The sequence below is a fragment of the Ranitomeya variabilis genome, chromosome 2 (assembly GCF_051348905.1).
Source record: "Ranitomeya variabilis isolate aRanVar5 chromosome 2, aRanVar5.hap1, whole genome shotgun sequence".
Classification (NCBI taxonomy): Eukaryota; Metazoa; Chordata; class Amphibia; order Anura; family Dendrobatidae; genus Ranitomeya; species Ranitomeya variabilis.
Genome location: NC_135233.1, coordinates 991,516,043 through 991,542,432, shown reverse-complemented (window position 1 = coordinate 991,542,432; position 26,390 = coordinate 991,516,043). Strand labels below are relative to the sequence as shown.

Here is a 26,390-nt window from a genome sequence, read left to right as displayed (position 1 = left end):
GGTTGCACCAATAGTATGTTTACCCCTGTCTAGATGGTAATTGTAATAATGGGGTTGTTCAAGACTTGATTGTCTTATTGTGGTGGAGGAGAAGGGTGGTAGCTGTGAACGAGACACTTGTCTCCTTTTACGCCCCGGGGCGCTACATGAAAGTGTGGGTCCTGGCTGGGTGTATGGACATGTACTGTGAAGGCATCACGCCCATCCAGGCCACTTGTAGCGGGTGGTGTGGGCTGGCCGGACCGTATCTTTTACATTTTAATGAGGGAGACTTCTGTTCCAACACAAACTCTTTACTGGGTGGTAAGTTGGTAAAGGTTATATACAAGGGATAGCAGGTACAAAGTCTTATGGACGTTTGCTTGAAAGTAATAAGCATTTTTCACTTTCAATATCTTTCCTCCGTAGTTTACTCCAGGGCTAGTGAGGCGCACTGTTTCATCCTACTGTTGCGGTGTCTGAACGACACCTCCAGGCAGGACTCAATTAAGGTACTGTAGATAAGGAGGCTGAAACAAAACACTGGCTATATTGAAAAACAGAGTATTATATGCTGGAAAATAAGACTAACAGTTATTGTAATGATAATAGCAATAATAAATGCAAGGAGAGATAGCTGGAGCATGTCACACCAGCTGCGCTCCAGCTATGGCAATGCAAAGTTCAATACAAACAGTATAAACAAGTTTTACAAACTACTCTCTTCTAACTTATTACCTGGCTACCGATAATCGGGCCATGCTGCTACAGTGTCCTAGCTAAAAAATCTTGCTCTACACTCAAACACAGTTAACACCAGTGTCACAGTTCTGTAGTGCTTAGAAGGTCTGGGAGCTGCTGCTTGGTCCTGTTGTAACTGAGCTGAGTTTGTTGAGTTGAGCTCTTTTGTCAGTTAAATAATCTTTATTCTTCCAGGTCCGGGCAAGTTTTGTTCCCACTTTCCATGTTGAGAGATGATTGGTAACACAGTGTTATTTTCTCAGTCAGATTACAGGTGTTCGGGGAGAACTACTCTGGATGTGCGATGTGACTCTTTCATTTTGATCCTGGTGATCAATTCTGCAGTAGCCAGGCACTATTTTCTCCCTTTTAGCCATTAGTTCATTTGTCAGTCTCTCATTGTTAGGACACAGAAAACAGTCCTCCCAGTCTCCCTCAGACACGAGACCTCTCACACTTCCTGCTTCTTGTCCAAAACCAACACATAGCAAAATACAGGGGACAAAGGACTAGTCCAAGTACACACAAATCCGAGAGGGAGCATGGTCTCTTTAAAGTCAGTGTCATTCAGTGCCTAGCAAGGACTGATCCCATACACTTCTGCGCCATTACCCAACTTTGACGCTACAGTCCTGATCAGCAAGTCTCCTTACTTGCTCTTCGGTTCGGCATCCTATATTTTCCACTATTGGTGCCCTGGAACCCTTGAATTAGTCCATCGTACTCAGTCCTGCTTATGTCTGTTACCTTTTGCTTGCACTACAAGCACTGTGGTTTGGGAATCGGCGTTCCATCCAAAGACACCTTTCTGGAAGCCACTCCGTCTCGTCAGTCACTTCTCTTCAGGATCACACTATCCCTCGTCCTTAGTCTCCTCTCACTTAGGATTACCCTCCTATGCAGCTCAGCTTTCTTTACTCTTCAACCCTATTTATCTAACTAACAGGAACTCCGTTACTTTCCCTAACACTATCTCCTCCCCTGTGGGCTAATCCCAAACTTTAACTCTAGTACCTTATCGACACTGCCTATGCTACAGTCAACTATCTGCATCTTATACTACCTATCCTACATTTCACATTATTTATGGCACTACTACACATTGTACATTACAACACAATTCACATGACACGATATATACAAAATAATACAAATTACAATACAACTCAACACAATTGGTTGTGTACAACAGTACAGTTCACACCTTTAAACTTTACTTAGAATGGATCATGAATACCAGATGAGGGGTTCGGCACCCAGCACTGGCGCCAATCTGCTGTTTGGCCTGAAATTGATTACCTATTTTTTGGCAACCACATTAAGTACACATTAATATTATTTTAGTTAGGAGACACTCTGCTTTTCACATACTGTACATACAATTAAATAAAAAAAAAAAACCATCGCAGTAGAAATCCACACCATAAAAATACTGTGTAAAAGTAGTGATATGTGAATGCTGAAACACTTCTTCCAGAGTAGCAGACTATGTGACTTCTGCTCTTTCTCACTCTTTCCATATTAATTCTATTCAGTAGATTAGGAGAATCTGTTTGACGTTTCTTATTTTTCGGTACTTACATAGTGCCGCTGGGAATTGCCAAAATAATATAATTCATGGCTTTGTTTAGTTTACTGCTGGGGACTATTAAATTATTGTTCTTATTAAATTACAGTGAAACCTAAAAAGGAAGTTTCATCTCAAATAACTATGATCCTCAGAAGTAAATGAGGGTTACATAGAAATTGGCAGGGAACGACCTGATTGCCATAGGCGTATTCTCCGTCCACTTCACATTCTTCTCATCTGTAGAAATCTTTTTACTTATTATGGGGCCTGAGGTTCTATATAGCTCCTCACAATGACACAAGTCGCCTCCTTATTACAGGCACTATAACAATAGCAAAAAGGAATGTAACGGAGAGCCAGTTCAAGGTATGAAAATGGGATCTGATCTGCAGGTGGGTGTTATAGAGCAGGAGGAGCTGATCAGACTGGTAGATATTTCTGTGGGAAAAGTTTCAATAAAACTTGCATTTTTTTAATTGAAATCCCTGGTGTTTGCATAGGAGTCCAGTGGGCAGTCGTGCTCAATGACTGACAGCCTTGCCTATATAACAGACAAGTGTATTGCGGTCTTTGGGGAGCGCAGAGGAAGCAGATAGGTCGGATGGAATGAAAAGGTCCACCGCAGCTCCAGCCGTGTGCCTCCAACAGAGGATGGGCGCAGTAGTAGAATGAAACAAAGTCAGAGGAGCGCTAACAAGTAAAGGACACAGGAGTATTAGATGATTCCACAATGCGTTTCGACCTCCACCTGATGAAGACGAGGTTACAGACAAAACGCATTGTGGAATCATCTAATACTCCTGTGTCCTTTAGTTCCTAGCGCTCCTCTGACCATTTTTTAGCCTTGCCTATATGACATAGCTGTTAATCACTGAGCAGGGATTTAATTTAAGAAAATGAATTAATAAATATTTATCAAATTCAATGAATAAAATACAAGTCATAATGAATCTTTTCCACCAACTCTATATATCATACTGCTCAGCTTCTCCTTCTCTACGCCGCGTTGTCCATAGATCGGGCTATATGAACTGCGGGACACATTCCTTTTAAGGGGCTGAAAGCGAAATTATTCAGGTAAATAGACTTTGTTGACATTCATTCTCATGTATATGTTAGACACCTAAAAATAAATTCTTGTTTCCTGAAGTGCAAAGTACACAATGTGCTTTGATTTTGATCAGCTTGCCATAGTTGTTTTTTTTAAAGAAATGTGATTATCTAATGACCAGCATTTACCTTTATGCCCACTAAATTTTAGAGATATTTAAAGTTAGCACACTGAAACTTCTGTACGCCATTGATAAGATAAAGGGAACCTGTCTCCAGATTCCCATGATTTATAGGTCTCTTCCTATGTATACAAATAAGGAGAGACCTGTCAGTAAACTGGATAGGGGTGGGGAGAAGCTGGTTTTTCTAAGTATGTTTACTCTGAAATACTGCAGCATTTCCGAAAAAAAAATACTTGGCTGCAATTGTGCTGCCAGTGTCTGATTGATGCTGCCGGTGGCTCAGGCATCCTGAATCTTATGACAGATCCCCTCAACTGCATGTGCAGCGCCCCAGAGTCCTGGTCGTTGCAGTACTGTGGCTCCGCCGCTAAGGGGGGCTATGGTACGTCTGATGGCACTGAAGGAGTTCATCTGACCAGGTATCACATACACCAATACATTTCACAGTCGGGCCTCCAGGGGGAGCTAAGGGTGCTATTTATTAGGCCACTCCTCACCGTGTGGGTAAACTGGGGGTCAGGCAGGAAGTTAGATCAGAAAGCTGACTGGGTTGGAACCAGGCAACACCTTGTGGCAGAGGGTGTTGTGGGGGAGGATTCGGTAGGGTCCCTGTCGGGTTTGGGACCCTGACAGAGGCCTGGCAACGAGAAGGAATGTCACGGGACCGTGCCTGCTCAGCATAGCGGCGGTGCCCTAAGAAAGGATCAGAAGCGAGATATATTGTGCTGAGTGAGAAACGAGATCAAAGCAAGAAGGAGAATACCAGTAGGAGTCGTGCTGTAAGACCGAGGCAACATCCTACTGAGGCGCACAGCCGGCGGCCGGAACGCCGAGGAAGTATTTATATATCTAGCTCTAAGCAATACTTCAAACCAACGGCAGGACAGTCAGTCACAGGCGGGCTGTCTCACCTAAATCACCTAAGAAGACATAGAGGGCAACCTGTGGAGAGGGGCGACTCTAGGGTCCCGGAAGAGCTCCGAGCCTACCCGTCATACGGGTGCGTCCCAACCATAACACCGGGAGGGACGGATTAGCAGAACATCATCTAATCGAGTTGTGAGGGAACACGAGAAACAGACACAACAGTTGTGGGGACTTTCCGTAAGCATAGCAGGGGAGGACCACAACACATAGCGCTAGCAGGAAGGCACAGATTTCCACCTGCAAAGAGAACTCTGGAGGTGCCATTGGACCGGCCGGACTTGCGCAGCCTGGTGAACCGTATTCCGGACTGAGGACCCAGAGACCTTCAGTAAAGAGGTAAAGAGACTGCAACCTGGTGTCCTCGTTATTTACTGCACCGCACCACCACCACTATCCACATCTATTATTTACCGTACGCCCCTCAGCAGGATCACGGACCGGGCCTAGCCACCGTGACAACCCCAGAGCAGAGACTCAGAGGCCCGGTACCGGGTACCCCTCGGCCCTGCGGCAGTGGGGGCGCTACACATGGATAATTGAGAAAACAACCAAGCAGCCCACATTAGTGGCAGTAGAAGAAGATGGAATTTTAGAGATAGGGGAGCTTGGATACACTACATAAAAGAGGACATAATAGACAGTGCAGTGGCCACATGCTACATAGTTGTTAGCTGAATAATCCAAAGACAGAAACATAATGATTAAATACCCTGCAGTAAATAGACAGCAATATTGCATGAAAATAATATAGGGTACTTAGTTAACATGTTTTTTTTATTACAAAAAAAAAATGCAAAAGCCATCCCACCAATTCACAGTGAACCTAATTGGGACAGTCCTAACTCTAATATTAAAAATCTTACCGTTTGTCAAGTGACATGCATGTGGATAAGGGCTGAGAAGGACTGAGCCCAACTAGTGGACACACAGCCATGGGAAACCACATCAATATAATGCCCAGCTCAAGGAAAGGCAGGCCACATCTTTATATGCACACGATGCAAACAGACTATAGCTAAACTCCTATTCCTACTGAAAAAAAGTTTTGGGGAACTATAACATTAATGGCCTATAGTCATCAGAGAGGGGTGACCTTTGGGCCCACTACCAATTTAGCCAATTTATATAGGCTCAGTGTCTCATCCAAATAAGCAGCTTTGTCTGGTATTGCAGCATGCTCTGTACAAGTGAATAGGATGAAATGAAGTACCATGTAGAGTCACATATATGGACAAACTATTGTGCCCATGTCCATATTGAGGGGGATGCCACTGCCCATTCATTGTTCTCATTGGCAGAGACCCAGAAGTTGTATCGCCATCAATTGAGCATGGATTGTCCTCCCTAAGGGTACCGTCACACAGTACCATTTTGATCGCTACGACGGCACGATCCGTGACGTCGCAGCGATCGTATGATTATCGCTCCAGCGTCGTAGACTGCGGTCACACGTTGCAATCACGGCGCTGGAGCGATGCCGAAGTCCCCGGGTAACCAGGGTAAACATCGGGTTACTAAGCGCAGGGACGCGCTTAGTAACCCGATGTTTACCGTGGTTACCAGCGTAAACGTAAAAAAAACAAACAGTACATACTTACATTCCGGTGTCTGTCCCCCGGCGTTCTGCTTCTCTCCACTGTGTAAGCACAGCGGCCGGAAAGCACAGCGGTGACGTCAGACGTCACCGCTGTGCTCGCTTTCTGGCTGGCAGGCGCTCACAGTGCAGAGAAGCTGAGACGCCGGAGGACAGACACCGGAATGTAAGTATGTACTGTTTGTTTTTTTTACTTTTACGCTGGTAACCACGGTAAACATCGGGTTACTAAGCGCGGCCCTGCGCTTAGTTACCCGATGTTTACCCTGGTTACAAGCGAACACATCGCTGGATCGCTGTCACACACAACGATCCAGCGATGTCAGCGGGAGATCCAGCGACGAAAGAAAGTTCCATACGATCTGCTACGACGTACGATTCTCAGCAGGATCCCTGATCGCTGCTGCGTGTCAGACACAGCGATATCGTATGGATATCGCTGGAACGTCACGGATCGTACGGTCGTAGCGATCAAAGTGTGACTGTGTGATGGTACCCTAAAGGCGCATTCAGATGGCTTGTGTAAATTGGAATGAGATTGGAGAGCAGCACACAGACTGGCTAGCAGCTCTCCCTACAGGTGACAGGTTCATAGAAATACATGCAGCTGTCACACTCAGGAGAGCCGCCAGCCAATTTGTGCACCGTGTTCCAATCACGTTCTGAGTTATATGGCTGTCTGATTGCACCCTATGGCTAAACCATAAATGTTATGGTTCCATAGAATACCTTTAACTTATTCCCACACCATGAGGTAGATGTATGTAGAGCTGTAAAGTAGTCACCCACACCTTAATGTATAGTTGAATCTGGTGCATGGTGCAGGTGACATACTGCATACAGAATAAGGGTCTAATATATCAAGCAGTTAACCTTGCTTTTCTGGCATAAAACTGCATTTGTTGAAAAAAATGAAGCAACTCGCAGTTGTGCAAAAATATTATGACTTTTGGATTTTTTACTCAATTCACATCCAGATTTTAGAATTTTTTGAAAAGTGGATAGTGCTTGGCTGGAAGGGGGCATGGTCGAGCGCAGCCGCAAAATTCATCAGAGTTTACACCACAAAAGTGTAAATTATGACTTAAATATTTTGCAGTTCTTCATTGAAGGACATTTTTGCGGTGTTGCCATTCATTTTTCTTGTAAGGAAAAATATATGAAAATTAGAATGTTAATTGCTTAACTGAAGTTTCCAGTTTGCCTCCCAAAACAGAATACAAAGTGAAGATAAAGTGGTCGTAACCTATATGGTGGCAAACTTTAACCCATTCCACAAAACTTGATGTTGGAATGCCACAAAATATATAAATGTTTTTTTTTTAAAGTTTGCATTGTGCAGAAGAAGTAAAAAAATGTACAGATCAAGTTATCATAATAATAAATCAAAAGGAAAACCTCATAAAAATAACTCCTAAAAAAAAATTCTTGGTCTTGAAGGCTCCACTTGTCATGGAGGATGTCTAGTAAAATGCTCGTCTTCAGGAACTCATAAGGCCTGATTCTGATCACGTTCTGTTCACATGCCAAGAATGATCCTAATAACATTAAATTATCCCTTTTTAATTAATCCTGTTTCTTATAATATACCGTGACTTGATGTAGAAGAGAAGTGGTGCTTTATTTTAGCAGGATAAATGCATGCCTTTCCAGGCACAATCATTTCCTGAAATTCGAGGAAGAATCTATTCTCCTGGAGCGTTGAATCCTGTGACATTTAATAAAACTGTCATCTTTGTTTTGCATCTTACGTTCAGTGAAGCAAATAATAATAGCACATGGGCTCCAGAACTATAAATACGTCCTATGAGTAATTATGGAGGCTTTCAATGAACCTGCTGGATGATCATTGCATTGTTCCTGTACACCAGTAATTGCTGGATCATATCTATGGGCTTCACCTATATCAGCAGCACTATAGCTTACTGCCAGGTTTGGGGTCTCTCATCTTCCTGTCAAAATATCTCCAATTCTGACTCTTTTACATAGCAAACACAGGAGATATGGATGCATGGCTCTAAGATGGATATCTGCTCTTTAAGGGGTTCTCAGGTTGTCTCTTGAGTAGTTCAGAGGTATGCAGTCTCTTCTTACTTCGTGATTGCTTGAGGAGTGGGTTCTTCTCCTTGAATGACAGTTCTGAGGTCCAGATTCATTCTACTATTACACATCAAAGGGAACCTGAGAGTCGCGCAGCCAGGAGGAAATTAACTTTATTCTTCCTGGCAGCCTCGGGCTTTCAGTCATAGTAGTGGGCTTATAAGAGATGGACATACTGCCCACGTTCCCCCTTGAAGACACGCGTATTGCTGTAATGTGTGTCGTGACATGCATTATTGGAGACACTTGTGTTCTGCCAACAGTAGAGAGCCTTAAAGCTAATAGCTGGGACTAGCCCAGAGTGGGGGGGTCAAAAAGTGAAAGGACAGAGAATGTGTCCTGTCAGGAGGTCGGTTAGGGCTCAGCTTGCAGTGAAGACAGACATAAGGTCTGACTAGTCTCAGCAGTGCTACATGTCGAGGGTGTCCCTGACGTGAATGGAGACTGATGCAGTGGATAGAGAGATCTGGAGTAGAGACAAGGAAAACCAACAAAGACTAAGTGATGCACTGGAGACGGGTCTTGGGACAGGACGCCTAGCAGTACAACTCTGCGTTTATAACTCAGAGAGGTAACAAGCCAGGACAGAACAGGGAAACGTGAGATAAGGAGAGTGCCCGAGGCAGGAGTGTCAAGGCATCAGCAAGCAGAGAAGCTAAGTAATGGCCATAGTGGTGAACTAGGTTCCCTAGGGGGACAAATGGATGTGTAGCCGCAGGTTGTTTTCGATGAGTTTTTCGTGAGTATTTTGCGCTGCTTTTTTTTCGAAAATATGCAAGTGACCAATTTTATCTAATGGGTGTAGAAATGGTGCAGAAAATCTGCAACACCATAAACTCACCAATAGCTCACCGTGGGAACATAGCCTTTCACGGAACTTACAATGTTTTCCATTTTCCAGTACACTGTATGGAAAAATAAATGATAAATCCCATGGTCCTTAGTTATAAACTGGCTGAAAGCACTTCACTATACTTGATATACACCATACTGATATGAGAATACCATAACAGTAAGAAGTGACCAGAAGAGCAAAGTAAATAAAACCAATATCTTTATTTATTACAATAGTAAAAGGTAACACTAAAAAGACGGGGAAAATACCTCCAAAAATTAGTGGGGAGGAGACACCAAAAAGTCACAAGTGCCTACACTATAATTATGGTATTATTAATATTGGAAGGACATGACAAAACAGTGTGTAGGCAATCGAATGAACAAAAGGACTTATGAGACAAATAGGAATGTAACTAACCAGGTTTCAAGTAAAGGCCTAAAGAAAATGAAGAAGCATTATTGCAAAACGGTGCTCGTCGGGCGCTGGGCAGGATACAGCTCCGTCCTATAGCCGCATTATACCGCATCAGTCACTGCAGTTAATGGCTGTGTTTTTTATGATAATTTATGCATGGGATTTTTTCCTTCCATCATTATGTGCTAGCGGTAATTAATATGTTAAGGACATGTTAGTAGGGCTATTTTTTACATCTTTATTGTGTTTCTAATCTGGGACAAGTGGCCTTTCTAATTTTGCACTATTTTGCCATATATGAATAGAAAACCCTTTTTTTCTTTAGGCCATTACTTGAAACCTGGTTAGGTGTCTCCTCCCCACTAATTTTTGGAGGTATTTTCCCCTTTTTTCCCCTGCCTTTTTAGTGTTACCCTTTACTATTGTAATAAATAAAGATATTGCTTTTATTTACTTTGCTCTTCTGGTCACTTCTTACTGTTATGTACCTATTCTCATATCAGTATGGTGTATATCATGGAAAAATAAATGGTATAATTTAAAATTCTACTCATCAAGCAAAAAAAAATGCCCCTATATGGATGTCAACGCAAAAATAAAAATATTATCACTTTTGGAAGAAAAGGAGGAAAATTTAAAGCTCAAAAATGAAAACTGCCTGCGGAAGAAACGAGTTTAAGGGGGTTGTCTGTCCCAAGTCTGCAATTGTGCAGTCACTCTATGTGACTGCAGACTCGTAAATCCTCACATCACATGCACTGTGCCCTGTGATGATTCTCCGGTGCCGGCAGCAGGAGGCGTGTGACTACAAGTAGTGATTTGCATATATGCGGTCATATGCCAACTAGACGTGTGTGTGGCCACACTCAATGCAAGTGTATTGAGCGAGACCAGACACGTCTAGTCTGAATGTGGTTGTAGTATGAAAATCACTTACATGATCGTCCACTTCCAGGGACGGCACCCTAGAATCCTCACAGCACGCAGTGTGCGCCTAAGGCCGGACAATCCCATTAAATAAGATCAGGTTAATAAATCTATGGATCATTTCCATTTACGCTGCAGAAAGTATGTGATTATGGCATGTAAGTGCAATTTACCTTCTCCAGTAGGGTCAGGGACTGCTGTGCCAGAGTATATTCTCTGGGCAGTGAAGAAGACCGCAAAATATGTCAACCGTATGTCAAAATTCATGGGTCTCAATGCAAAATCTCCAAAAGAACACTATGTGTTTTAATAGTATTGGTTTTCTTATGTTAAAGGGAACCTGTCAACCCCAAAATCGAAGATGAGCTAAGCCCACCAGCATCAGGGGCTTATCTACAGCATTCTGTAATGCTGTAGATAAGCCCCCGATGTATCATGAAAGATGAGAAAAAGAGGTTAGATTATACTCACCCAGGGGCGGTCCCGGTATGATGGGCGTCGCGGTCCGGTCCGGGGCCTCCCATCTTCTTACAATGACGTCCTCTTCTGGTCTTCACGCTGCGGCGCAGGCGTACTTTGTCTGCCCTGTTGAGGGCAGAGCAAATTACTGCAGTGCACAGGTGCTGGGCTTCTCTGACCTTTCCCGGCACCTGCGCACTGCAGTACTTTGCTCTGCCCTCAACAGGGCAGACAAAGTACGCCTGCGCCTGCGCGGCAGCGTGAATACAAGAAGAGGGCGTCATCATAAGATGGGAGGCCCCGGACCGGACCGCGACGCCCATCGGACCCGGACCGCAGCGGGACCACCCCTGGGTGAGTATGATCTAACCTCTTTTTCTCATCTTTCAGGATACATCGGGGGCTTATCTACAGCATTCCATTTTAGCTCATCTTCGATTTTGGGGGTGACAGGTTCCCTTTAATTAAAGGAAACTTTTGGGCAACAAAAGGCTCCAGGGCCCGAGTGCAACAGGAGTCCTTGCAACCATTATATTTACGTTCCTGTAACCTAATACAACCGACAAAACTGGGAATTTGGTAAACTGTTAGTAACAATATCAGTTGCATTTACATGTACTGTGCTGTCAATCATTAGATTAGTCACAGATTTCATTTTGTTTCCAACAGAGAATATAGTCACAATGAAGACTCCAGCAACCCACCGGCAGACACCCCCTCCCCACCTGAGAGCACGTCTGCAAGCACGGAGGCACTGCCAGCTGTTTACCCTGCACCTGCAGACTCATGGAAAACCTTAATAGGACACGTAGGTAAGAATGATGCATTAATGTGTAATTCACCTGCTCCAATCTGTGCACATAGCAATGCTTTGTGCCATCATTATAACCTTTATATTGGAATCAGCTGTGCTGAACTGATAAATGTCACGTGAGCGAGTCGCCAGGGGTGCAGCTATAGAGGCAGTGGTGTAACTTGCAGCTCATGGGCCCCAATATAAAATCTACAGTAGGGTCCCCAAATATCCTTTTATATGGACCAAAGGGACTCCCCCCACTGCCAAACTCCAGGGCCACACAACCTCTACACCCACTATAGTTTCATGTTATACCTCAGCTTGTGATAATTATTACTTGTCAGTAATATTTCATACATTTAGGGCCGGAACTTGGCTAACGTGGGCTCTTGAGTGACAGAACTATAATAGAACTTACCTTTCTAAGGCATCAAACACATTAGGAAAGAGTTGACCAAACCCACTGATTATTCTTCAAAATTGCATTTCATCACTCAATACATTTGTCCCCCCCGATAAATACAGTGCCTTGGAAAGTATTCATACCCCAAGAACTTTTCCATATTTTTTCACGTTACACCAATAAAGTTATATTTAGTGTGGAAAATAAGTATTTGATGCACTGCCGATTTTGAAAGCTTTCCCACCTAGAAGGAATAGAGAGGTCTTTAATTTTTATCGTAGGTACACTTCAACTGTGAGATATAGATTCTAAAAATAAATCCAGAAATCACATTGTAGGATTTTTTACATAATTAATGTGCATTTTCTTGCAAGAAATTAGTATTTGATACAATAGAAAAACAGAACTTAATATTTTGCACAGAAACCTTAGTTTGCAATTACAGAGATCAGACGTTTCCTGTAGTTCTTGAACAAGTTTGCACACACTGCAGTGGGGATTTTGGCCCACTCCTTCATACAGATCTCCAAATCTTTCAGGTTTCGGGGATGTCGATGAGCAACATTGAGTTTCAGCTCCTTCCAAGTATTTTCTATTGGGTTCAAGTCTGTAGACTGGCTAGGCCACTCCAGGACCTTAAAATGCTTCTTACAGAATCACTCCTTAGTTGCGTTGGCTGTGTGTTTTGGGTCATTGTCATGCTGGAAGACCCAGCCACGACCCATCTTCAATGCTCTTACTGAGGGAAGGAGGTTGTTGGCCAAAATCTTGCGATACATGAATCCATCCATCCTCCCTTTAATACGGTGCAGTCCTTCTGTCCCCTTTGCAGAAAGCACTCCCAAAGTATGATTTTTTTCCCCGCCATGCTTCACGGTTGGAACAGTGTTCTTGGGGTTGTACTCATCCCTCTTCTTGCTCCAAACACGGCGAGTTGATACCGAAAAGTTTTACTTTGGTCTCATCTGACCACATGACCTTCTCCAATACCTTCTTTGTCTCATCCAGATGGTCATTTGCGAACTTCAAATAGACCTGGACATGTGCTGTGTGTGCAGGGGGACTTTGCATGCCCTGCAAGATTTTAATCCTTGACGGCGTAATGTGGAACTTACAGTAATGTTTGAGACTGTAGTCCCAGCTCTCTTCAGGTCATTGACCAAGTCTTCCAGTGTAGTTTTTGGCTGATTCCTGACCTTTCTCAGAATCATCCTTACCCCACGATACGAGATCTTGCATGAAGCCCCAGATCAAGGAAGATTGACAGTCTTCATGTGTTTCTTCCATTTTCTAATAATTGCGGCAACAGTTGTTGGCGTCTGACCAAACTGCTTCCCTATTGTCTTGTAGCCTATCCCAGCCTTGTGCAGGTCAACAATTTTGTCCCCAATGTCCTTAGGCATCTCTTTGGTCCTGGCCATGATGGAGAGGTTGGAGTGTGATTGATTGTGTGGACAGGTGACTTTATAGAGTAGGAGGGCTTCTTAAAGAAAAACTAACAGGTCTGTGAGAGACAGAATTCTTGCTGGTTGGTAGGTGATCAAATACTTATTTCATGCAATAAAATGCAATTTAATTATTTAAAAATCATACAGTGTGGTTTTTATTTTTAGATTCTGTCTCTCACAATTGAAGGTGGGAAGGCTTGCAAAAACGGCAGTGTATCAAATACTTATTTTCCCACTGTATATATTTTATTGGAACTTTATGTGGTATAGCAGCAAAGAACTTGGCATTTAATTAGAAAATGAACTTAGAATTTTATTGTACAGTAAAGAAAATTAGACGTTTTGGTCTATATTAGACCTTTATTAGTGCACTGTAAAACATAATAAAGGAAATCTATAAACAAAAATATTATCTCAATCAACCAATTTGCTTCTATATTCATGTGAAATAATTACAAAATGCCGAAATACACCTCACTCGCAGCAAAAACCCACCAGAATTACAATAGAAATTGTATAATGGTAGATCTAGCAAACAGACAGAATAATGTTGACAGCATATCTTGTAGAAATAGATTAATAAAAAGTGTAATGCATGCCACACATTACACTTTTCATGTCTTGCCACATACGGTATTTTCAATGGGATTTAGGTCTGGACTGTGTCTGGGCCATTTAAACACCTGAATATGTTTTGCTCTAAACCATTCCATTGTAGATCAGGCAGTATATTTGGGGTCATTGTCCTGCTGGAAGGTGAGCCTATGTCCCAGTCTCAAGTCTTCTGCAGTTTCTAACAGGTTTTCCTCCAGGATTGTCCTGTATATCCATCTTCCCATCAACTCTAATCAGCTTACTTGTCAAAGTTATGCCAAAGAAAAGCATCCCCACAACATGATGCTGCCACCACCATGTTTGATCATGGGGATGGCGTTTTCAGGGCGATTTGAAGTGTTAGTTTTCTGCCACACATAGAATTCGGACTGTAAGATGGATCCTCATTTGACGCATTCATTTTTTAACCCTATTTTCCTTCTGAAAATTTGAGGTGCGTCTTATGGTCCGGTGCGTCTTATAGTCTGAAAAAATACGGTATGTGACTTCTGAAGGCAATTTGTCACTCGGGATTTTATATAGGGTTATCAGACTGCAGAGGGCTGAACATAAATACACATCACAATTTTCAGATTTATATTTTTAAAACATAATTTCCTTTTTACTTCACAAATAGTTGGTACTTTGTGTTGGTTTATCAGATAACATTCCAATAAAATACATTTCAGTTTGTTGGTGTTATGTGAAAAATATGGAAAAGTTCACAGGGTCCTAGTACTTTTTCAAGAACTGTAATTCTATTGCCAGACGTCTGACAGTGGATTATTCCCCTCTCCCTATTGAAGTCACCTGCAGGCTCTGCTCAAACTGGGCGCATCTCTACTGGGAAGTCAAAAGAAATTGCTGTCAGATGAAGAAGCATTCAGCTGACGGTTATCTAAGGTGCATGGCCACCTTTAGGCCCAATCACTAACGTTTAGCCTTACTATACCTGTGGCCATCTCAGTGTCTGCTCCACTTTGCCATGTTTCTTACTCCACTTGCTACTGCAGCATGCTCCATTTTCTACAAACTACAGGTGCTTCTCACAAAATTAGAGTATCATCAAAAAGTTAATTTATTTCAGTTCTTCAATACAAAAAGTGAAACTCATTATATAGCGTCATTACAAACAGAGTGATCTATTTCAAGTGTTTATTTCTGTTTATGTTGATGATTATGGCTTACAGCCAATGAAAACCCAAAAGTCCTTATCTCAGTAAATTAGAATAATTAACAAAAAACACCTGCAAAGGCTTTCTAAGTGTTTAAAATAGTCCCTTAGTCTGTTTCAGTAGCTCCACAATTAACACATTTCAATAGTTACAGGGGAAGTGTGGGCCCTGCTCGCAAGTGTACAATCTATAAGGTATATAAAGTAGCAAAACAAAAAAAAGGAAAAATCCCCAAAAAGCAGACGTATGGTTAGGATTAGGGGTGTACAACACATGCTGGCACAAGGCACATCACTGGTCACTCTGGAAAGGGGTGTCTATGGCCCTGATGACCAGGGCATTTATAGCTTGCACCCTTGACCTCACACTTGATGTGTAAACCTGTGGGCTGTGCTTGATCTAGCTGCGTTCTCTGGGCTACTATGTCTCATTTAGGCAAATGTTAATATTCTTATTTGTGCACTGTATCGTCCTGCCATTTGAACACTAAGTGGTACGGCATAATCACTAAAAGGGTTGACTGAACTACTGATGATCTAGCCTTGAGGTGAAAAGGACCCAAGCTGCAGTACCTGAGAACGGCCACTATGCAGTGTACAGAACTGTGCTGTTCCTGATCTGGCTGCCGTGCAAGCAGCTGATTGGTGAGGGTGGCAGGTGGCGGACCCCCACAGATCTGATATTGATGACCTATTTTAAGGATAGGTCATCAATATCTAAGCTATGGACAACTCCTTTAATATAGGGTACTGCACAATGTCATCATCCAGGTAAAAAGTGCCCATATCTCTGAGATCAGTGATAGGTCAACTCCGTCTTCCTCTATACACATGCACGCTTAGTTCAGCTGAGTGTGCATGAGTTCTTTAAGAGGAGGGGTGAATAAGCCGCCGTCAGGCACTTCTGGTGGTGGATTGTCTCTAAGAAGAGGGTGTTTTTAATTTAAAAAGCCTTATTCCTTTCTTCCCTACTGTTAGAAAAGAATGGTGAGGTCACCACTCACCAAACATGTTAGATGGATGGTTGGTGACACCAAGTTCGGCTGACTTTCATGTAATGTATTTGTGGCCCTTAGGACAGGCCTTAAGCATAATCCGTGTTAGTATACAAATGATTAATAGAGAGCCTGTATGTTGGGGCCTGAGAGGCCTCCTTTTATGGCAGCGTACTGTTCCGTTCCACATTAAAAATGATTATTGTACAAATGAATCAAATCCAAAACTCAGAACAAATGCATTGTTCTCTGACACATAAGCCGGCGGCGCCTACAAATATAATCATAGTGCGGGGATACAGTATGACCCATGTTTAGGGCCGACCGGTAAAGTGTTACTCCGCAGTCTCTTTCATTCTGTTTATTTTGGGGACGAAAACTACTTGTGGGCCAACAACACGCAGAGCCAAAAATACGGCGGACCTGTCAGCTCTGCTATTCATGCCTCATTAAGCCTAAGACAAAGACAAAATGTTCCAGCCCGTGCATTATTCCTCCGTAGCTGCCAGCCACAGTCGCTGCTGAACATGGGCGCAGCATGATAACGACGGCAAACAATGACATGGATTTTGACTGGTTAAATCTGAAGATGTTTGCAGAGCTTGATTGGCTAAGTGCTTCGGCTTTTTTGTGCAGATCGATGCCATTATGTCTGCTCTCGTATTCACCCTCTGCAAACCAATGGCAAAGTATAGCTCAGAAATCGTTGACATGGGAAGCACTCCTGCCATTTCTGGCAAATGCAAAATTACAGCAGTGGTCTATAAATTCCTGCTGGTTTAAATTCTGTGATTTAGCTTAATGGGGTATTTACCATTGTATGCGCAAATGTCCATCTAGTCCTGCTGTGCAGACCGTTTTCTGTACTCTGTCATCTAGACCACCGTCGGTCACACCAGTCTTGATGAGAAGGCATGTTGGAGTCATCTGATTCATTAAGAGTCACAAGTCTCTTAATGAATCAGGAGCGTCTTAAAAGTCGTGTGCGCCTCCATGCACCTCGCGTTAAGGCTTATTCCAGTCTGAGTATGGAGTAAGATTTGTGACGTAGGATACGCCATAGCTAGTCAGGAGCTGCAAAGCTAGCCAAAACTAAAAGCCACAAAATGTTTACGCAACCTTGTGACTTTTTATAGTGTTTTATGCCAGATTTCTGCTTTAAACATTTTGATTTTTCAGGGTCTATGTCCATCTCTTCACTGTAAAATTGTCTGATTTTCATCCAGAAAACTGATGATTTTCATCCATATTGCCATTTGTGTGCCATCCACGTGTCCTTATTTTTGCTCGTGTGACATCCGAGAGACACCAATGCAACATCCTTATTTATGCATCAACTGTTTAAAATGTACAAGATCAAATATAGTTTTTTCAGTTTATAATGGCAATGTGTCCGTAAAAATCGGAAGCTACACAGGTGATCCATATGGGACCCGATTTTTATTTTTGTGCACTCACAGTATTCTGACTCCATATCTAGGCTGTGAGTGTGGAGCTTTAGAGACACCATTTCTATGAAGGTCTATATGAACCAGTACTCACACAAACTGATTTAATCAGATAGCTTCAACTCTACTGCAGAGGCACGTAGGAAGAGTCCAGAAGAAGGTTTATTTTCAAGCTGAGCTGTTGTATTATACACAATAGCCATAGCTCTAATGGCTGCAGTAGGTAAAAATACAATTCTGAGGTGTATAGAGATGAATCTCAGATGAATATGGCTGACAAACACTGGCACAGGAGGAAGAAAGGAAGGGTTACTGACATCAGACCTGGGCTACAGGGAGAGAGACAGGACAAACTTCTAAAAGGCACACTGTTTACATTGCAAGGTAACAGCAACAAAACAATGGCAAATTCAATACAATACTGCATGATTCCCTAGTCGTAGGACATGATACACACACTTGAATGGGTGAGTCTCATCCAAGACATGGAAGAGACTAGTGCATGCTGTGATCGTTTTCACATGGACACTTGAATCTTGTGAAAAAAAGTGTCATCGGAACAGCTCTATTGAATTACTTTGGCCAGTGTGATTTTTGCTCGGACTTTACACTTCCGTAGAATACTCCTGTCTGAACAAGCTTTAACGCTGCTCTCAACACCTCTCATGTTCTTAAAGGAAACCTTTAATTAAAAATATGCTTATTTTGTGTGCCATATAAAAACCTTTTCACACATATTCTTGTATAAATTGGAATGTTGGAGTGTAGAGTGAAAATGAAGTTCTATTCCCGTAGTGCGTCCCTCACTTTCAGTCGCCTGGGTAGGACGGCAGCACTGAACAGTCACGACTGTACTCGCTACGTAACCTGTAATCACGAGTACTGATCAATGATTGACATCCTGCTCAGCGTGTGAAAGAGCGTCAATCAAGGTTTGTTTTGGTTTTAGTTTAATAGGCACATTTCTCATGACAGCTTCCCTTTAATGTGATGGAGACCATTGCTCTCTCTCTCCAATGTGTTCTCCCCCCACAGTCGCCTTTATTCTTGTCTTTAATACACAGCTAATGTAACATTGGAAACAGTGGTTGCAATGGTTTTCTAAAAAGAACTGTGAACTATACACATACTGTTTATGGAGGGGGACGAGAGGCTCAAAAATCTCCATTCTAGATTATTACAAAGGTGTTGGCTGTGGTTGAGGTCCAGACTCTGTGTGCCTAGTCTTGTTTTCCCACACTAAACTCCACCAACCATACCTTTATGGACCATGCTTTATGCTCTGGGGCACAGTCATGGGGAACAGAAAAGGGCCACCTCCAACTTCTCCCACTAAGTTTGAAGCTACAATTGTCCGAAAAGTCTTGGTATGCTGAAGGACTAAGATTTCTCTCCATTAGAATTATGGGGCCTAGGCCGACCCCTAAAAAACAGCACTATAGCATTATCCCTCTTCCACCAAACCTTTCAGCTGACACAATGGAGTCAGACAGGTAATATTATCTTGACATTCACCAAACCCAGACTTGTCTGTTTCGTTAAATTGCCAGACAGAGATGCGTGATCGTCATTATATAGAACACCTTTCCACTTCTCCAGAGTCCAGTGGTGGCTTTATAACACTCCATCCAATGCTTGGCATTGTGCAATGCCCTTGCGAGTGTTGTCTAAGTGACTCAAGGATGAAGGTATACAGATTCCATATTAAACCCTTCTTATTACACATCTGATATATTCAGCCTAATTAAAAGGGGTTTTCTATTTCAGATGTTCATTGGCTTCTTGTACATAAAAATAACAAATCCAGCTGTAGTTACCCACCACTACTCCAGCGCCAAATCTCTGCTCCTGCCCCCAGTCTTTGTTTATGGAGCTGCAGCGGTGACAGCACGTCAACATCATGTGACTGTTACAGCCAATCACTGAGCTGCTGATGTAGACCTCACAAGACCACTGAGCCAAGATATTGGCTGTGTGACGTGACCACAGTATCCATATCAGCCAAGACTGGAGGCAGGAGCAGAGAGCTGGTGCTTGAGCAGTGCCAGCGGAATAAAAAAATGATTGAACCAAACAACCCCTTTAATTGTAGGGCATGTTACATTTCAACTTATTGGATTGATTTGTTATTAAGGCGGCTACAATGCACCTCAGATGTCTGACAGCGGATTTATTCGTGCACAATATAAGACAGTCTGTGTTATCGCTCATAAATCTGTGAAGTGTAAACTATATTCGCATGGAATTCAATGTGACTTTGATACTAATTGATATTGTTTTTCTTCTGGAGAGTTCCTGTACCAGGAATACAGAGATAAATCTACACAAAATGAGATTGAAGCTCGAAGACTTCAGGACATTTATGTACAAAGTCCTAAAACACCAGATAGTCCCAAATCCCCAGAAGAAGAGTCATCGCCTCCCACCGAGCATACCAGGTCTAACTCAACCTTCAGCCGCCTCCAAAACACTTGCTCTGGATTCAACCTATGGCAAGATCTTCCAGAAATCAAGAATAGCTGTGTGTTATCTGTATTGCAACCCCAAGAAATAAAGCTTCAAGAGGTGAGATTGCTATAGAATATTTGTCTGAAAAAGGTGCTGAGAATCTATAAAAACCAAACTCTAGAATGGTCAGAAATCCTTGGCCAAGTAGGTCTAGTACAGGGAAGTAGCTGGATATCCATTGTCCAATACTGGGGTGTATGGTTCTGATAAAGCACTTACACACTATGGACAGCTTTTTGACATGTACAAAAAAATATATTTTAACATGTTATTATTTATTTATTTTTAAAGCAGCACTGATTGCATGGTGCTGCACATGTGAAGAGGGTTTACATACAAAAAACATATCTTATATAAATGAACACATACATCCGTGTTGCAGGTACGTGATGTATCCGTTTTTTTCACGGAACCAGCACGTACCCATTATAATCTATCAGGGTTGGGCTGGCCACCAGAGAACCAGAGAATCCTCCGGTGGGCCCTGGCTTCTCATTCAGGAGAGTCCATAGTGCAAATCTTGTAGTCGCTATGGGGCTCTTCAGTGGGGTAGAAAGGTGGGCCCTCAGAATCAAATCCTTCGGTGGGCCCAATGTTCTTCACTCTGACACTGTAATCTATGGTGATATTCATATTTCAGTGTTTTTCACAGACCATGTGTCCTTGCAAAACACACTGACAGGTCCATTTTTTTTGGCAGCACGCATGACAAGGTCCAATACAAGTCTGTGGGTCCATGAAAAACATGTGCAGCACAAGGATGGCATCTGTGTGACGTCCATGTTTAACATTACAAAATATAGGAGACGCTTTATCCTTCCATGAAAAACACTGATGACACGCTGATGGCAAAAACGGGCACACAGATAACACACTGTTGCAAAACACTGATGACACCGGTACCATTCCTTCATTCATTTCAGACCTCCCGACGTATGTTACACTCCCCGTAAAACATGCTGGATCTGAGGTTTGCTGCCTTCACTAGCTCTCATGTATCAGTACAGCTTCATTTCTGGTTTAATTTCCTCTGTTACTGCTCATGAAGGATCATGTGCTTTCATCCATCTGTACACCCTAAGTGAACAGAATGCTTTCCTCCTCTCTCATCTGCCATGTACAATACCTTCCTCCATGCTATGTTTAAACAAGCACTCACATGAAGTTGTATTTTTCTTAATCTGTGTATATGTGTATGTAGTGTAGTGCGTGTGTGGTAATATACTTGTAGCGCCCCCAGTGCCGCAGGGCCGAGGGGTACCCGGTACCGGACCTCTGGGTCTCTGCTCTGGGGTTGTCACGGTGGCTAGGCCCGGTCCGTGACCCTGCTGAGGGGCGCACAATGAAAGGTGGTGGTATGGGATGATAACGTTATGGTGCGGTGTAGTGCCGGTCGCAGAAAATAACGAGGACACCAGGTTGCAGTCTCTTTACCTCTTTACTGAAGCCTTCTGGGTCCTCAGTCCGGAATATGGTTAACAGGGCTGCGCAAGTCCGGCCGGTCCGATGGCACCTCCAGAGTTCCCTTCGCAGGTGGAAATCTGTGCCTACCTGCTAGCGCTTGTGTGTTGTGGTCCTTCCCTGCTGTGCTTACGGGATAGTACCCCACAACTGTTGTGTCTGTTTCTCGTGTTCCCTCACAACTCGATTCTGATGTTCTTCTACGTCCCCCTGATCTTACGGTTAGGACGCACCCGTATGACGGGGAGGCTCGGAGGTTCTTCCTGGGCTCTATCGTCACCCCTCTCCTGTTGTTACCCCCCCTGTGTCTTCCTGGGTCTGTGTGAGACAGCCCGCCTGTGACTGACTGTCCTGCCGTAGGTTTGAAGTTTGGCTTGGAGCAATATACTTCCTCGGCATTCCGGCCACCGGTTATGCGCCTCAATAGGATGTTGCCTCGATCTTACAGCACGACTCCTACTGGTATTCTCCTAGTTGCGTTGATCTCGTTTCTCACTCAGCACAATAAATCTCGCTTCTTGTCCTTTCTTGGGGTACCGCCGCTATATCGTGCAGGCGCGGTCCCGTAACGTTCTCTCTGGTTGCTAGGCCTCTGTCAGGATCCCACCCCTGACAGGGACCCCTCCGAATCTTCCCCTACAACACCCTCTGCCACAAGGTGTTGCCTGGTTCCAACCCAGTCAGCTTTCTCCTCTAACTTCCTGCCTAACCCCCAGTTTTACCAGATTGTGAGGAGTGGCCTAATAAATAGAACCCTTAGCTCCCCCTGGAGGCCAGACTGTGAAATGTATTGGTGTCTGTGATACCTGGTCAGATGAACTCCTTCAGTGCCATCAGACGTACCATAGCCCCCCTTAGCAGCGGAGCCACAGTACTGCAACGACCAGGACTCTGGGGCGCTGCATACTCATCCACCGCCTTCTTCTCCAGCATCCTCCTAATCTTCTCAGTGATATAACTGCTTATCTGGCCAGTCGTTCACAACCGATCCGAGACAAAGAGCCCACTCCACACTAGGAACGATGGGAGCCAGAATCCCAGTGATGGACACTAAATTTTCTGAATGGCTCTCACTGGGCCTCAAATGACGGCATTCTTCTGCCAAAATCCCACTCGAATCAGATTTTTTTAATGAATTTCAGGATAACCTCAAACAAATGAATTACAAACACAGTACATATGCGATCAGTTAGTGGATGTTACTTCTAACTAATGCATCATGCACATTTCTTTCTGATATTTAGGCAATGTTTGAACTGGTGACTTCAGAAGCATCTTACTACAAGAGCCTGAGCCTTCTGGTTTCTCACTTCATGGAGAGCGATAGACTGAAAGCCACCATACACTCTTCAGAAATGCACTTCGTATTCTCCAATGTACTTGAAGTCCTGTCCACTAGTGAAAGGTACGCAGCTACAAAAGACCTCCTTCTGTCAAATGGGAAAAATCTTAAAAAAGTCTAAGATTTAGAAAATAAAGATATAAGCCCCGATTCATCAAAGCTTTAATGCCAAAATTCTGGCACTGGGACTGGCTCGGCCAGGGATCATGTGACATTATTATCCAATCAGCGCTGGCTCTCACTTCCTCTGAATGTATGTGATTCGTCCAAAGGAGGGGAGAGTGAAGCCAGCCCTAATTAGCCGCAGGGATTGTGTGACGTAATAATGTCACAAAATACCTGGGAGACCCAGTGCCAACACTGCTGGTTCTGTGCTGATACCAGAGGTGAATACAAGTGTTATTACAATGGGGAAAATAGTGATTCAAGAGGGGTTGTCCAAGTAGTGGGTAACCCTTTTAAAGAACTCATCATGATTTGGACATGGAGGGTTACCGCACCCCTGTCCAGTTCCAGCCTCACCCACTTTGTTGAAGCTGGCTGATAATAGCATAAGAATGTCATAAGTTGCAACATTTTGTGACTCTAGAATTTTGATGTAAGAGCTTTGATGAATCGGGTTCATGCTGTTTTTCTTATGACCAGTGCCACTCTTGTCCATGGGCTTTGTCTGGCATTGCAGCTCAGATATACGTGCTCAAATTAATGGGATGGACTACAGTACCAAACACAGCCAATAGACAAGTGTGGCACTAAAAAAAAATAGGTTGATCTTCTTTTGGTCAACCTTTTTTAATACATGCACAGCTATACTGGATGTTTCCAGAGAGAGTTTTTAGCACTTTCCACGATCACATATATGGCAGGTCATGTTGAGCCATCATGGCTTATGCTTTGTTAACACTTTTCATACCTGTGTTTTCTAGGTTCCTTCTGGATCTGGAGCAGAGATTTGAAGAGAACTTGGTGATTTCCGACGTTTGTGACATTGTCTTCAAGCATGCAGAAATTCACTTTGGTGTCTATGTCACCTATGTCTGCAACCAGACATATCAGGAGAGGGCATACAGGAAGCTGCTGTGAGTTCACCAATGACAGAAATGTAAATGTAGCCAAGAAACCTGTCTGTGTATCACTGTGCTTCTTCCCGGCTATGACCTTATCTAGGTTCTAGGTTCTCTGATTTCCTAGCATCTTGAAACCTGAAATCTGCTGGTAGACAGATGTTTGTTCTCTGATGCTACATAGCTGTAAAAATAGTCAGTTTTGCCATTCGGGAGTCTGAGACAGCTTAAAAATAACCCATTAAACCTTTATTGGTGCTCATAGCGGTTGTCAGCAAAAAATGTTTTAGAAACTTATATAATTAAACAGAATTTGTGATTTCTGGTTCCCGAGACTGATCTTTATTATTATTATTATTATTATACATTTTTATAGCACCATTTATTTCATGGTGCTTTACATGTGAATACAGGGCAAATATAGACAAATACATTAAACATGAGCAAAAAACAAGGCACACAGGTACATAAGGAGAGAGGACCCTGCCCGCGAGGGCTCACAGTCTGCAGGGGATGGGTGAGGATACACTAGGAGAGGGTAGAGCTGGTCGTGAGGCGGTTCAGTAGGTTGAGGGTCACTGCAGGTTGTAGGCTTGTTGGAAGAGGTGAGTCTTCAGGTTCTTTTTGAAGGTTTCTATGGTAGGCGAGAGTCTGATGTGTTGGGGTACAGAGTTCCAGAGTATGGGGGAAACACGGGAGAAGTCTTGGATGCGGTTGTGGGAAGAAGAGATAAGAGGGGTGTAGAGAAGGAGATCTTGAGAGGATCGGAGGTTGCGTGTAGGTAAGTACCGGGAGACCATGTCACAGATGTATGGAGGAGATAGGTCTGGAGTGAGTGTCTGGAGAGAAAGGATTGTATGTGGAGGAACAGTTCTGAGGAGAATGTGAGATGGCTGGGGAAAACGGAGGGAGAAATGACTAGTTCTTTGCTGGGTGGAGGGATTGCAGGAGATTCTATATACTGTAATTATCCAAAAAACACAATAATCCAGTTTACACCTCTAACACGATGGGAGTCTATATACTCATTTCCTAAATGTTCCAAGTATTCAGTCACCTTTTCAAGCACTTGTGCTTGTCATCTCTCATGCTTTCTCTCCCATGTGTCTAGGTTTCTTAAAGGGAATCTGTCACCAGGTTTTTGCTACCCCACCTAAGAGCAGCATAATGTAGGGGAAGATATCCTGACTTCAGCAATGTGTCACTTTCTGGGCTGCTTGCTGTTATTTTGATGCAATAACTGTTTATTTGCTGCAGATTTACCAGTTTTCTGAATGCGGAGATCTGTATAACCCCGCCCACACCACTGATTGGCAGGTTCCTGCCCATGTACAGTGTACACTGAATCTGCCAATCAGTGATGGGGCGGGGTTATAAAGAGCTCATGAATATGGAGGACTACATGTCAGCAGGTTTACTAGTCCTGTACTGATAATTCCCTGCTGCCTGCGATTGTATCAAATATACAGTAAGAAGCCCAGTAAGTACTGGATGGGGTCTCCGTCTCTTCATTATGCTTTCTTCAGATTAGGCAGAAAAACCTTGGTGACAATTCACCTTTAAATTCATTAAAAAGGATGGTACACTGCATATCTCAGGAAGACATGAGTTATTAGTAAGGTTATGTCTACTATGAGCCTAGTAATATTTCCACTTGCTATACTCAGCAAGCTGGAGATCGTTTTATTAATACAACTTCAAAGAACCTCTCATCACTAGTGTTGAGCGATACTTTCCGATATCGGAAAGTATCGGTATCGGAAAGTATCGGCCGATACCGTCACAGTATCGGAATCCAATCCGATACCGATACCCGATCCCAATGCAAGTCAATGGGACGAAAATATCGGAATTAAAATAAACCCTTTATACACTTGTAGGTTCATTCTACATGAAGGAAAACAACTAAAAATATTGTAGGATGTATTGGGGGACGTGGCGGAGATATTAAAGGGACAGAGGTTTAGCCCAATGTAATAGAATAGCAGGATTTTTTTTTTTTTTTTATGAAGTTCGGCGTTAGAAAGAATTTGACTATGGTTTTTTTTTTTTTTTTATGTCAGATATTGATGTTTCACTACTTCCACGCCCTTCACCTTCTTTTTTACTTCTCCCACGCTTTCTTCTTAATTATCCTCATCATCAGCTTCTTTGACATCAACTTCTTCACCTTATTCATCTTCTTCTTCATCTTCTACCTATTATTTTTTGGGTTACATTGTTCATATTCTTTTCATTTTACTATTATCTTCATCATATTCAACTTCTTCATCATATTCTTATTTGTGACAGGCATTCCCGTAGTTGTTATCTATAAAAGTTTGAAGATTACACCTTCCGTTCTGCCTGTCACAAAACAGTTACATTTGTCCG

General features: G+C 43.0%; 1 protein-coding gene across 5 annotated transcripts in view; it reads left to right on the top strand.

Annotated features, from left to right (window-relative positions):
• Positions 1 to 26,390, top strand: part of NGEF (neuronal guanine nucleotide exchange factor) — a 235,893-nt gene that overhangs the window by 128,003 nt on the left and 81,500 nt on the right. For all 5 annotated transcript variants that reach the window (XM_077291052.1, XM_077291051.1, XM_077291053.1 and 2 more), the window contains 4 exons: positions 11,454 to 11,596; positions 19,933 to 20,207; positions 22,856 to 23,016; positions 23,880 to 24,032. In XM_077291052.1, the coding sequence (XP_077147167.1) occupies positions 11,454 to 11,596; positions 19,933 to 20,207; positions 22,856 to 23,016; positions 23,880 to 24,032 (732 nt within the window). The remainder of the gene's footprint in view (positions 1 to 11,453; positions 11,597 to 19,932; positions 20,208 to 22,855; positions 23,017 to 23,879; positions 24,033 to 26,390) is intronic.